Source organism: Caretta caretta, chromosome 27, assembly GCF_965140235.1.
Source record: "Caretta caretta isolate rCarCar2 chromosome 27, rCarCar1.hap1, whole genome shotgun sequence".
Lineage (NCBI taxonomy): Eukaryota > Metazoa > Chordata > Testudines > Cheloniidae > Caretta > Caretta caretta.
The window spans coordinates 10,076,752-10,090,835 of record NC_134232.1 but is presented as its reverse complement, the minus strand read 5'-3'; the positions used below and the strand labels follow the sequence as shown (position 1 = coordinate 10,090,835).

Sequence of the window (14,084 nt, the reverse complement as noted above, 5' to 3'; positions counted from 1 at the left end):
TCCATAGGCGAATGTAGGGAGTTCGCCATCAGGAGCATTTTTATCCACAAGTCCCTGTTACGACGAGCCCTGGTTTTCAGGTTGGTACAATGAATACACGGCAGGGACGTGTGTCTTGCTGAGGCACTTCACGCAGCGTGTGTCCATCAGACCGCGGCATAGGCTCCTTGCAGGAGTCACATTTCTTAAATCCTGGGGACCCTGGCATTATTGAACTAGGAATGCCTGGGGAGGGTGTTTCAACGGGAGACAAACGTGAGGAAAAAAGTTGTGGTTTGGTTTTTGTTTTTGCTTTTTGAAACTAACAAACTATTCTAAGGGAAGGAAAATAACTGGGATATGTCTAACTATTTCTATTTCTTTCTACTTATTTCCTTCAGTAACCAAGGAAGAGGTTAGCACCGCCCTGAGTCCCGTCTTCAGCCGAGGACGGTTGAGAAGGAACTGAGCGGGGTTCGGGACACGCACGCTCAGGCAGTCCCTGACGACGACACGAGACAGCAGCTAAGTGTGTGCGTCCCGACCAGGCGCTGCTACCGAAGATCTCCAATCAACGGCACCGGGATGCACCGTCACCTGGAGTGGAGCACTGACAGGGACAGCATTCGAAGAAGAAGAGAACCTTCCCTGAAAGCTCAGAGAAGGGTCTCCATCCTCCGCAGCGGTAGATTTCCTGGAGGGAGGAGGAGTGGTTGAGCAATTTACTACCCTGCTGGTCAGTGTGGGATCTTCTTGCTGATAGAGCGGGCACACAGATGATGGCTCCTCATTTTCCACTACTGGCATCTTGTTCCTAGGAGTCTGACTAAGAAGCCAGCTTTGGTGCAGTGGGAGCCTCTCTGGAGGGCGATGATTATCCCATCACCGTAAAACATAAAAGAGACCAGTCAATTTACATCAGATCCCGACAACCTCATGGGATTTCCCCCCCAGGCACTCTCAAGAACCTCTGAAATCCAGTGCTGTGGCGGTTAAGACAAACCCAGCGGCTGACCCTTTGGCTCCTGCTGCATCAGAGGTAAGGGTAAGGCTCTCCTCTGAAGGAGGCAGAAGGTGCCACTCCTCCACTCCCTAGAAGAGACCTGGTAGTAGAAGGTGGAGTAGCCTGCTGAGTCAAAACGATACAGCAGGTTTGAGGGAGCCAGGGCCTGGGGAGGGTAGGACATACGAGCCGTGGTGCCATTCAGGCCCCTGAGGTTCAGATAGACATCCGGCCAGAAGGGTGATAATCAGAACCCTTTAAAAGTCGGCCCATCCCTAATTTAAATATGCATTTGAACCCTGCTGCTTTATTGTACATGACAGAATTTTTTAAATTTTTGTTCAAGGTTAATACCTCTCGGACATGGGTCTGTTTGTGACATGGCAGGAGCGGCGGTGGGCAAAGCTGGGCCGCTTTCGAAACTGGCTTGTGGGAGGGGAGAAAAAGCCCCGTCACCTTCTCACCACAGAGGTGAGTGTCCCCATTCCCAAAGGCAGCGGGGAAGGTGTAAACTGTGCAGTGTACCAGTTAAAGGAGCGGTGATCTTCAACAGTGAATGATTGAAGGGATGGTGTCAGGTGAACAGGCCCACACTGTTGGTTTTATGACCCAAAAAGCAATATTTGGCCAAACTAGAACTGTTTCCATGGATACTTTTTTAAATTAAAAGATTCCTGTGGAAATTTGTATTTCCCCACCTGAAAACAGCAGCAAGTGTGCTGATTGGGAAGGAACTGAAAAATTAAATTAATTCTAAACAGCAGCCAAACAGACCACAGTGCAAAAAGGAAATCATTAATGGAACACAAATTAGATTCTTAGCTAAAATCGCTTTAGCTTTAACATCCTGGGAAATTAACAGAACTGCATGGCCTATAAATTGGGGCAGAGCTGGTCTTTACAAAATTATTTAGTGTGTGTTAAAAGAGTTAAGGAAATTATGCTTTTTAACGATGCATCCAATTCATCCCAAGATAAACTCCACTGGCTTTAAAGATGAATTTCTCCCCAATTTAAAAATAAATAAATAAGTAAATAAATAAATCTGACACCGTCCCTTTAATCAGATCTGTTCCAGTGAACTACAAAACCTACAGATCTGCAGTTTCACTCCACACTGATTAATCCCACTCCTCCCCTCTGTGAAGCCCCCAGCTATCCTTAAACAGCCCGTGCCCATGGAGTATGTTAGCTTCCTGCATGTCAAACAAGGGGACATGACTTTATATAACCAATTCATTTTTGTTTATCTACCTCTTAGTGACAATAGAATAAAATAGGTAGTGGCAACTCCACATGCGGTAGTGTAGAGGAAAAAATTACTCTCTTTTTCCAAAGAAAAAATGTTTTTAAAAAAAAAAAATAGAATGTATGGGCTTTCTTTTCACTTTAATGTGTTCATTCGTTGTAAAAGTTCCAAACCTCAGCAGTGCTAAATTGTTCAGTTGTGACTAATTTTTATTAAAATGCTCAATATTCCATTACTATTTTTTTCTTTTTAACTTTGATATTTACTTCTGTCAGCAGTACAACTTCTCTCCGCTCCTCTGTCTCAGCGGACGCTTTGTTCGTGTGATGACTGGTCACTTTTGCATAGACTGGCATTCAATTGCCATTCGGACCACATTGCTTTAGCGGCACCCAGATGGTATGCCTTTAAAGTATTTTTAGGTGGTGTGCAATCTGGATGATTCATTTTTACCAGTACTCTGCGTGGGTTAACGATAAAGCAATCAGGGCTGGATTATAAAAGTAACAACCAAACAGGAATGGATTGTGTGACTAAAGTGACTTCTTACATGATCGTCTGAAGCTTAGGACAGTTCGATACACAGATGTGCATATAGAGAGGTAAAACTAATGCATATTGCAGTTATCCTGGTTTTGAAATCCCCAGTCAGCTGCCATGTTGTTCTGTACTCCCTCATGCTTGATACTGGGGGACATGAGGAATAGCTTGCCCACCTGATTGATTGTTCCACACACTTGTTTGAATAAAAGTGCTGCTTTCCCCCGGCCCCCGAGTCACTGATCCAATGCAATTTCAGACTATTCATCGAAAAGTTGTACTTGACTGTAATGATATTTTTCCTCCCTTCGGTTGATTGTTTATTTTCTCTCTACTCCCTGCACTGTGGCAAGAGCCATTCAGCAGCAACGTGGCCTCCCTCACGGCTGGGAGCACAGCTGCATCCTCCTCTGAGCCCTGGCCAGGGGTCTCTTCTCTATTATCCGCACCTCTGCAATTTCCTTGTCCCCCCGCATGAGATACATGAGAGATGAGGAAGGGATTTATGTAATGCAGAGGTTCAGATGATAAGGTTTGGGGAGCAAACACTCTCAGAACAAAAGCTTAGCAGAGACTTTCCTAGGCAGTACCTAGCACCCTAAAGGGCCAGTCAGACTGGGATTTCCAGGTGCTACTGCAGTACAAAGAGAGAAGTGGCTAGTGAGTTTGAGGGCCTGCTGTGGAAGGCATCTTCAAGAGGCCTTGTTTTCAGAAAGTGCTGAGCACCCACTCTCTAAAAAGTAGGCCCTTTAGAAATGGAGTCTTCACTGGGTCACCCAAAGTCATTAGTCACTTTTCAAAACATTGCTGTTACTTTGCCTTCCAAGAACATTAGTGTTGGCAAAAATTCAGACAGACACTCATGGTCATTGAAGTTCTCCCGCAGTAACGCTGCCTTTCTCCCACCCAGTCTTCTCCACCTAGATTGTAAGCTCCATAGGCAGAGATGGTCTCACACCATGCATATGTACAGAGTCTAGCAAAATGAGGCCCTAAATCTGTGATCTCGGTTGGAGCGTCGAGTTGCTCCAGTAATAAAGTGAATCCGAGGGACTGACCGTGGCAGCCCTTCAAGTTTAAAAACTGGAGCAAGTAGGTACAGGACTCCTCCCTAACCGTATTAATTTAGTGCTGGGGCCATGACGCATGGTCTGCTTGTGGCATTTACTTCTTGTCTCAGATTAGTACCCAGGTCCCACCACTGTGGTAATGGTGGGGGTTTTTGATGCTGTGGTTAGCTGCCCGCTAGGAACTGAACTCCACCATTTCACATAGGCCACGAGCTAGCAGATGAAAAGAACTCAGATCACATGAATGTGGACTGCATTCAGGCAGGACAATTAGGAGAGTTTGCATTTTCCTCCTCTTAAGTGAAAGCTTCTTAACTAAACCAGATTTCCAACATCCCCACTCCGGTCCTTAAGTAAGGAGTAACAGTAAGTTCGACAGATATTGCATAGGCAACATACTAACTCCATTTAGGATAAACCAAGCACTTCAGTCTATACATGAAAGTCATTTGTGCTTCTGGCACTCAACTTGAGAACACTCATTCCAGTTACTCCTCCAAGAAGGAAGTCAGACAGTCTGTGCATCCCTGATAATCCATTCAATTGCAGGGAGGATGTGGAGTGCTACCAGATCAAATCAGTAGGAATTCTACCCTGCCCTGCCCCGCTTCACTCTGCACTGGCTGGAAAGAACACAGTGCAGGGCCATGATGAATCTGGCTCATTATTAGCCAAGCTGCCTCACTCTTTGATCAGGGAAACTTTGCAATGAAGAAAACACCATTGCAAGGCCTGGAGCAGGATCTGAGTGCAGATAACACACACGACTGCGTTGTCCATTTCAAGTTTGGGCTAAGAGATTCCAGAATCCCAAATTCAGCCCATTAAAAAGTTTTTATAGAAAGGTAGGTGCAAAAGGAAGGCATCCAGTGTGGCATAAATAAGGCAATTAGGCTGAAGCCCAAAGCGTACTCCTGCTGTGGCCATCAGGGAGGTTACCGTAGGAATTGCACACGGCAGGGTAAAAGGGTTATCCTGTTGAGTAGCATTTCAGTCGGTTTTTGAAGTAGTGCAAAGATAGTTTAAATTGCACCTGTGCTTTGGTGTTGGTCCGGAACAGTTTATATTGGTCTTCTACCTTAGTCAGGTTGGGATCAGATACGGGATTATGTTCTTGGTGACCGATAGAAACATCGCTGCAGGAACCGACAAGCAAGATGCCCAGTCCATCCATGAAAAATTCTGGGGAGGAGAAAAAATATTTAAAAGCGAAGTTAAGCGACCCTGCGTTTCCCCAAGAACGGCTGTGAAATTATTTCACAAGGCTCTGTATGGTCCACTCAGGACTGAATCACTTCTCCATGTAAAGGAATTGAACCACGGGTCCTCTGGGTCTAAAACCAAGCTGCTACGGCTTGCCCTAGAGAACCAGGTCCAGTCACTTGTGGAGACTAGCAGAGTCAAAGCTCTGTGGGTACGTTTACACTGCAGTCAAGGTGGGACAGCAGCATGGAAAGCCAGACCTGGTCTAGCACAGTTAGAAATAGCAGCGTTAGACGCAGCAACCCAGGCTGCCCCCTGGGTATGTCCTCATGATGGTAGCCAGGGCTGAAGCCTGTACCACCACCTATGCCTGGACGCAGCTATTTTGAGCCCTGCTGGCGTGGAGTTTCCCCGTTTTAACTGCAAACGTTTCATAGTAGTCTAAGACATGAATCATGGCGTGGTGGGGAAGGGTCAGTCCTTTGGAGGGTCGCTGCTGCCCTCGCTAGGATCCCCTTAGTTTGCCCCTGGTCAGGGCGGTTCTTTGAGTCGGACACGTGCCTGTCTCTGAGCTGTGCTCAGGGAGACAGCCTGAAGCAGGGGAGCTGCCCCTCTCCTGTCCCAGGCCTTTCTGCCTCCTCCTTTGTTCTCCTTCCTTTATAGTAGGCCTAGTTTCCTCAACTGGGCACAGCTGTGATTGCCTGCCTCCATGATTGGCAGCTCTGGCAGTTGCCTGAGTGTGTGGCTGGGCACTTGCCTGCTGACAGGAGAGGCTCCCCTCCCTGTCCTGCCTACGCTCAGTGTAGGGTTTGTAGACCCCATTACAGGGACGAATCAGGGAAGTGTTGAGTTTGCCGCAAATCCCATAATGCTACTCACTTCCAGCTAGCATCCCACAAGGTGCAGCAAGAAAAGTCCCACAATGCATAGAGCGCAGAAGCAAAGCAAAGCACTGCACCCTAAGATACCTGTACGGAATGTTGTGCGCTTACTCTACAAGACGTCCCTGTTGTGTAAACGTGCAGATCCATGCTGAAGCAGAAAACCACTTACGGTGTATATGCAATTACTGGAGACTGTCTAATACGCACAGATTCGTGTGCAACAAGTCAGTGTGAATTAATACACCCAAGCGCATAAACCCTAAAGCAAAGATGCAAAACCACAAGCTCTAAGCCTAGTTGCCCCTGCAGATTCGACTGGACACTACAGCAGCCATATTAGTTTTCTAACCACCATTTTTCCATTTGCTTTTCAGTAAGGTTAGTTGGTTGAAAGAGAAGTAGCAGGCGTTGTCTACCCTACCCTTCTAACAGAACCAGCAGGGATTTGTTTATACATTTCCTGGTCTAAATAAAAAACTAGAGCACTTCTCTGCATTTAACTCTGAATAAAGTGGCTGCTGCACCTTGCATCCAGGGAAAGTACTCAGAAATATATAGGTGCAATTGACAAACAGGCATTTTCTCTAGACACCACAGCCAGCTGTTCTATATGCTGTCAAGCCAGGACCCCACTGGAGAGTCTTCCTTGGCATTCCATGTAGCAGAGTCTACATACAGTGCAGGCGTCGGGATACTCTAGTGGCCAGAGCAGCAAGCTGGGAGTCAGGAGACCTGAGGTAAAATACTGGCCCCAATGAACTCAATGGCAAAATGCCTCTTGATTTCAAGGCAGCCAGGATTTTACCCCTGGCTTCAGTTCCTAGCTCTGCCGCTTACCTGCTTGGTGACCGTGGGCAACTTACTTCACCTCTCTGGCCTTCCAGCTCCCCTTCTGCCTCTCATCTAGTTTAGACTGCAAGTTCTTCAAAGCAGGGATTTCTCTTACTACATACTTATACAGTACCTAGAACAATGGGTCTCCAGTCTTTGTTGGCACACTATAGTAACACACATACAATCATGCATTACACAATGTTCATTGTTAAAAACATGGGTTATTAAACATCATTTAGCCTATTTTAAGTTTAATGATTAAATGTTTTAAGAAAAATCAAGAGCAGCTGCTAATGCTTTATTTCAAACATCCATTTAGTTCAGCTGTGAAACAGGGTGTCCTAAGGAGACCTGGCCCTTTAAGGGGACTACCTAGGGGATGGGCTTTGAGGCAGATGAAATTAAGTCTGCTGGGTCCAGTTAAGGAAGAAAGGACAGAGGAAGGGGTTCACTCCACCCCACAGCCAGACAGACAGGCCTGGAAATAGCCCGACTTGATTATGTAAAGAGTTGTCACTTTGGATGGGCTAGCACCAGCAGGAGAGTGAATTTGTGTGGGGGGGTGGAGGGTGAGAAAACCTGGATTTGTGCTGGAAATGGCCCAACTTGATGATCACTTTAGATAAGCTATTACCAGCAGGACAGTGGGGTGGGAGGAGGTATTGTTTCATATTCTCTGTGTGTATATAAAGTCTGCTGCAGTTTCCACGGTATGCATCCGATGAAGTGAGCTGTAGCTCATGAAAGCTCATGCTCAAATAAATTGGTTAGTCTCTAAGGTGCCACAAGGACTCCTTTTCTTTTTGCGAATACAGACTAACTCGGCTGTTACTCTGAAATCTGGAGAAATGATTTTCTCCAACCCCAAAATAATCTGAGGGCTTTGTTTTTTTCAGAAATGAGACCAACTGCCCTATAGCCTTGCACAGTGAGAAGTCATTTGTACCCATGCACAAGTCTGGTGGGAGTTTTTTAAAACACACTAGAAAAAGTAGAAACCTGCTAGGATCATTTGGGATCTGTCACTTAATTCCCCACCCTGCAGGAGCCTGGGACATTAGTGCTCCTCAGCCCCTCCTGTTCTCCGCCTGTGACACAACAGGTTAGTTAGTCTCTTGAGGGCTGTAATACTTGGTCAAATTCTGATTTGGCTTACTGTGCAGGTGGTGTTGGTGACCTGTGATATACAGGAGGTCAGAATAGTTTATGGGGTACTCCATTCTAGCCTTAAATTTTATGAAACCTTTTCATCTGAAAAGCTTTAACAAAAAGTGACTTTGAATGATGCATTTCTTTTAATGTATCAGGTTTTTTAAAGTCAGGTTTTGTTATTGTTGGAAATTTTCTGGGTTGAGATAAAGTAGAGATGAAAAATTTTGGGGGGTGGGGGGATTTCCCGCCTCTCTCCCCACTTCTTCTACAGCAGGAAAAAACATTTAGACAACTATCCCATGAAAAAAAAATTCAAGCCAAACCAAAACTGCTTAGTTTTCTCTGGAAAAATCTTGTCAGAAGTGGCATCTGTTCAGTTTTTAGACCATGCACAGATATAAAGCACTAAAGCACAAAGCAAACGAGACTTGGCCCCCAAAACAGATGGGCCTATTGCAATCTCTCTCTGTTTGGCCAACCTGACTGCCACCTTGCCATCCCTCTAGTCTACCCAAAGTGTAACCTCCAAATCCATCTTCTTCTCCCATTCCTCTGACCCCTCTCCTTGCACTGCAGCTCTTTCTGTGTCCCATTCAAACTCCTTGACTTCATCCAAAAGCCTCTACATAGGCCTGCCCTGGCTTTATCTTCTCACCTCCTTTTCGTTTCCTTCTCCTTTGCCTGAGCTAACCTTCTGGGCCCTACCTACCATGCAGATGCACTTTAATCCCTAAACACAGGGCTTTCTACATTCTTCATAATTAAAATCGAATCATGTCTTTGCAGAGCATTAAGCAGAGAGCAGAACTCTCCGTGGATTCGTGGTTACAGGTAGCCCAAGGTCTAATCTAACTTGCTGAAACACTTTAGGGTAGGATTTTCAAAGGAATTTAAGGGAGTTGGGCATCTAACCCAACCAGAGGTGGGATTTTAGGTCAGGAGATCTAAAAGCTCTTTACAAAAGTTAAACATTATCACTTCTGTTTCATAGAAGCCCCTCCGCTCCCAAGACTCAGAGACAGGATGGGACTTGCCCTCTACACTGCAGCTGGGAGGTGCAATTCCCTGCTCAGGGAGATTCACACACAGTAGCGCCGATCAAGCTCACACACTGAAAACAGCGTGGCCAAGGCCAGCCGCCCAAGTACAATCTGTTGGAGATCCTAGGTATGGAGTCGGGAGGCCAGCCCAAGTTACAGGAGTGCTAGCTTGGTCAGAGCTACCCCAGGTACGTCTACCCGAGCTAGGAATGATACCTTCCAGCCACAGTGAGGATACCCCCACAGAGCCTACCAGAGAGCTGGGAATAGAACCCAGGCGTCCTAGTCCATGTTCTAACCCTGGGAGAGGCCCCTCAGCAGCATTAGTGAAAGCAGAGAGCTGGAAGCCCCAAGACTGAAACAAAGGAAGGAAAAAGACAAACATGATAGCGTGAGAGAAAGCTTCTGTGGGGCAAGCCACAAGCGGCAGACACCGAGAGCCAGGCCTGCCGACAGCAATGCCGGGCCCCAGGGCAGAACAGTCAGTGGGCCCCCACAAACGCACAAGCCACGCCAGCGTGGACGTGGTCCGCCTGACATTTGGGCGGTGCTGCGCCTGTGCTGGCTGGTACCCAGTGAGCTGCTGACTGCGCTGCTGGGCGCGCTCTCTTGGCATGGCCAGGGCTTCCACATGCCCGCCGGTGGAGTTGCCAACTGTCCAATTGCGCAACCCCAAAGACCCTTGCCCAGCCCCTGCCCCTTCCCTGAGGCCACGCCCCTGCCCTGCCCCTTCTCCATCCCCCCTCCCTCTGTCGCTCGCTCTCCACCATGCTCACTCACTTTCACCAGGCTGGGGTTTGGGTGCGGGGTGCAGGCTATGGGAGGGAGTTTGGGTGTGGGGCGTGGGCTCTAATCTCCTGGGCCCCTGGGCAATTGACCCTTTGTCCCCCCGTCGGCAGCCCTGCCCAGAGCTTGCTTGCCTGCACTCGGAGAAAGAGAGCGTGTGGCTTACCTGAGTGAGCTACTCTTTGCAGAAGAGGGTCATAGCCGACGTGTCTGCTTTTGTCTGTATGGGCCAGGAAGAAGTTGACCACACCACTGGTGACCACGCAGTTGGGGAACCCTTCCAACTTGTGGAAGGAGCCGTATCTCAAATGCAGACAGCCGCTGTCGTCACCCTGATCATAGAGCAGCTGAAAACTGTAGGTGTTCCCATTCACGCTGCCTCCAACCTGGAGAGCAAGACCATCACCCACGTTTTTCAGTTATCGCTTTTCATCTCCTGGCAGACTCAAAGCCTGGGCTAACATCCGCTGATATCAACAGAAGCCCTTCCATTGACTGGCCCAACCCCCTGAACATTGTTACTGTTCTGCACAGTGGGAATCTCAACATGAACAAGCCCCAGTTTACAATAGCTTCTAGGTTCCTGTGAGCTGCTGCTTGGAGCTCATTCCCTACGACATCACATTCTTCTTGTTCCTCATACCACTGTCTGTGTTTATCAGCTCAGAAACTGGAGTGTTGTTTCCACTCGTGTAGTGTAGGTGCTGGTGAAAGCTGCTGGATTGGGATCACTAGAGAGACCAAAGTTCTGGGCCAAGATCAGACACGGCATATGCAGAAGCAGGACAATCCTTCCTCCCACCTAACCTAGAGACATACTATGGAATTACGTCTCCACGGTACATTCTTTCATTGGCCCTACTGACAACACAGCCAATCTAATAAGCAGCCAAAACTGCACTGAGATCTACTCATTTCACAGGGGGCACCAAACAGCTCTCATCGGAAACTTGTTACCCTTCACTCAGGATTTGGGTTGGATTTGAAAACATCATCACCAGAAGTTATAGGCCATCTGTTCCATAAATCCTCAGAACCATCCACTCTCTCAGGTCAGCTGTCACAGCCCAAGGTGTGGAAATATTTCCCAGTAACTCTAAAAAAACCCTCTGAATCAAGAAAATACTTAATGGGATCAAAAACAGCTCCAACTGGCTTCAAAATGTTCTTACTGACCTAGGGTAAGTATTCTTTCTGGAGTTACGATCCAAGGTGAATGGGTGGTGAGGGAAGATTGTGATCCAGATTGGAGCTGTTTTTCCAAAATTGGCCAAGGAGAGTCCTGCTCTTGGCAAAAACTGATGTCACTTTTCAAGAAGAAGACATCTAGTGTTTGAACAAAACCAAGAATCCCCTTGCAGAAGCAGTAAACTAAAGTGATCGGGAACCAGTTGCATCAGGCTTATTGTTTGCCAATACTGTGCCCTATCTGTTCACTTTTCTGCCTGCTGTGAGGTTGTATTGAACCAAAACACAGAAAGGAGACAGATACCCAGAACTAAGTAGTAAATATCCAGGGTCAAATGGTAATGCACCAATTTAAGATGGGCACATTTCTGAGAACATGAAACCGATCTGATGCATGACGAAAGCCAAGTAACATAGATGAGAAACACACACCACCCTCAAAGAACATTTTGCCAGATAGCATTAACCTCTGGTGTGGTCACAGTCAATCTAAAAATCCATACAAGATTTTCCCCATCATTTGAAAGCAAGTTTCCCACCCTTACCTTGAATCGTATTTTAACACAATAATAAAGATTTATGGCATAATCTGATGAGCAGAAGACTAAGACAGGTCTGCAGGGGAAGCAACATTCCTTTTCCCTCCTGACTAATGGCCAGATTTTCAAAGGCTCAGCACCCATTGTGACACTTGAGCACTTTCAAAAAGCCCGGAACATTTTCCAAGGGTACAATTTATTTGCATTTCTTACCATATCTAAGTTTGTTCTCTCCAGCACGTCCAATAGTTTCTCAATTTTGGTGTTTTCGGTGAATAAGAAGTCATCGTCAACCCAGAGATAGTACTTGGTTGTGACCTGAGATATTGCAAGATTCCTTCCGGCAAACCAACCCTGGTAAACAGAATCCCCAAGACACAGAAGGGTAGGGTCAGAACAGCTTTATAAGAAGAAAAATTATATATATGCAAATACACACACACACAAAGCTGCTTAGCTTTGTGCAAACCCTTTTTATCCAGAAACTATTCTGAAAAGGAGGGTCATCTGAACCACTGAATGAGAATGAAATAGAACACCTTTGCAACAAGGAGTGACCTTATAGTAAGACAATCACTTGCCCATGTGATAGAGAAACCAGTATATAAGGATAGTTAAGCACTGGAAGTATTTACCTAAGGAGGTTGTGGAATCCCCATCTTTAAGAACAGCGTAGACAACCCCCTGGAAGGCATGGTCTAGGTACATTTGATATCGCCTCAGTGCCTGGGGTGGACTAGATGACCTCTTGAGGTCCCTTCCAACCCTACATTTTTACAATTGTAGGATTTTAATTCAGTAGATCAGGTGATTTTTCTACAGGAGACTTCAGTCACCATCCTATAACCTCTCTCTATTTGTATAATTCCTAGGGCTCTTCACATTCCTTATGGAGCCCCAAGGTTCCCTCATTGTCTCTCCTCCTCCTATCCCCAGGTCACAGCAAGCCCACTGCTGGCCAAGGACTGGGTGGGACTGCCTCTGAAACTCATTAATGAGCACCAAGGAAATCACTTTTGAGCAACATGGAGGCATGCCTTGTCCCATGCTGCCAGCCAATGGGGCTACTGAGAACAGACAGAAACCTTAAACATTCATCTTTGATCTTTTGTAGAGCATTACAGGCCAGTGAGCCAGTGTAACTATTTTTACAAAGCTTGAATAGTTACACAACAAGATGCTCCATTCACAAAATGTGCTGGACACCCACCATTCCCATTTATGTCAGTGAATGCTCAAAATGAGGCCAAAAATTCTGTATAGTCAACAACGTGTTGACTAAGTCCATGAAGATTAATAGGTTGGTAAACCACTAGGAACTGGATTTAGACCACTAACTCATCTCATATACCACTACGGTAGCTTAAGTTAAATTGCTGTGGTACCAGTGGTAAAGCCCATAGACTGACATGGAGAATTCAGTCCCCTCTGTCCCAGCTATCCTAGCTAAGCAGCCTTGGCGCGAGGTCATGGAACAATAACTGGATATAAATTTGAACTGGTGGCCTACAGGTGAAAGATTCTATACAACACAAACAATCCTCTGAGCCATTCCACTTCATTTCTTTGGGCAGGTGGAACTGGGTACATAAGTCTTAAGAGTCCTTAGAAGAATGTGTGGTCCAGTGGATGGGGCACGGGGCTGAGAGTGGTCCTCAGGAAACATGGGTTCTATTCCTGGGTCTGCTGGGTCACCTTCCCTTCTCTGTGCTTCCATTTCCCCTCCCACCTTTTGTCTGGCTCATCTACTTAGACTGTGAGCTCTATTTGGGGCACGGACTGTCTCTTACTATGTGTTCGTAGAGCTCCCAGCACAACAGGGCCCTGGTCTCAGCTGGGGGCTGTATGTACTACCATAATCCAAATGCTAATAAAAGAGATGGTATTTTCAACAGTGCCCAAGCGTTTTAGGAGCACAAATCCTAATGTAAGTCAATGGGATTCATGTTCCTAAAACACGTGGGCACTCTTGAAAATATCATCTTTTATTAGCGTTTGGATTATGGTAGCACATACGGGCCCCTAAATCACTTAGGAGCTTTTGAAAAATCCCATCCAATAAGGTGTGTTATTTAGGATGTGGCCTCTCACCAATGAGCAAGCCCGTGTCTCACAGAAGGATGGAGGGCCTTGCCTGAGACCTGTCTACATGGCCAGTCCTGTGCAAGTGACAGACCTTTCCAAAAGGCATGATGTAATGCTCAACGTTCTCATCGATGATCTTCTCTGGGACTTTGCTGTCATCGGCGACAATGATTTTTATGTCAGGGTAGTACTGTCGGATGCTCTTGATGAGGAGTCGAAGTTCGTGATAGCGCAAGAAAGTCTTTGTTGTGATAGTCACCAGGGAGCTGATCTTCCTATCTGTAATTGTAAACAGGGAAGTGACAAAGGCTGGTAACATTTTACTGCAGTTCTTTGCTTTTACTCACCATTCCTGACAGATCTTACCTGCAGGAGGAAGGTGGGCATGTGGTTAGTAGAGCGAACTAGAACACAACAGCTGGGTTCTCTTCCTAGCACAGACTGCCACAGACCATGGGGAAGAGCAACAGAGCTAGGCCAGCAACCGCTAGACTCTGAACAAGTCATCCTCTTTGTCCCTAAGTTGCCCTAT

At 46.5% G+C, this 14,084-nt stretch overlaps 1 protein-coding gene across 4 annotated transcripts in view; it reads right to left on the bottom strand.

Annotated features, from left to right (window-relative positions):
• Nucleotides 1-2,354: 2,354 nt before the first annotated feature.
• The window catches only part of LOC125626861 (beta-1,4-N-acetyl-galactosaminyltransferase 2 (SID blood group)), a 55,631-nt gene continuing 43,901 nt past the window's right edge, over nt 2,355-14,084 (bottom strand). For all 4 annotated transcript variants that reach the window (XM_048830379.2, XM_048830380.2, XM_075123580.1 and 1 more), the window contains 4 exons: nt 13,644-13,831; nt 11,681-11,821; nt 9,907-10,126; nt 2,355-5,023 (listed from right to left, as the gene is read on the bottom strand). In XM_048830379.2, coding sequence (XP_048686336.2) covers nt 4,812-5,023; nt 9,907-10,126; nt 11,681-11,821; nt 13,644-13,831 — 761 coding nt within the window. In that variant the 3' untranslated portion in view covers nt 2,355-4,811. The remainder of the gene's footprint in view (nt 5,024-9,906; nt 10,127-11,680; nt 11,822-13,643; nt 13,832-14,084) is intronic.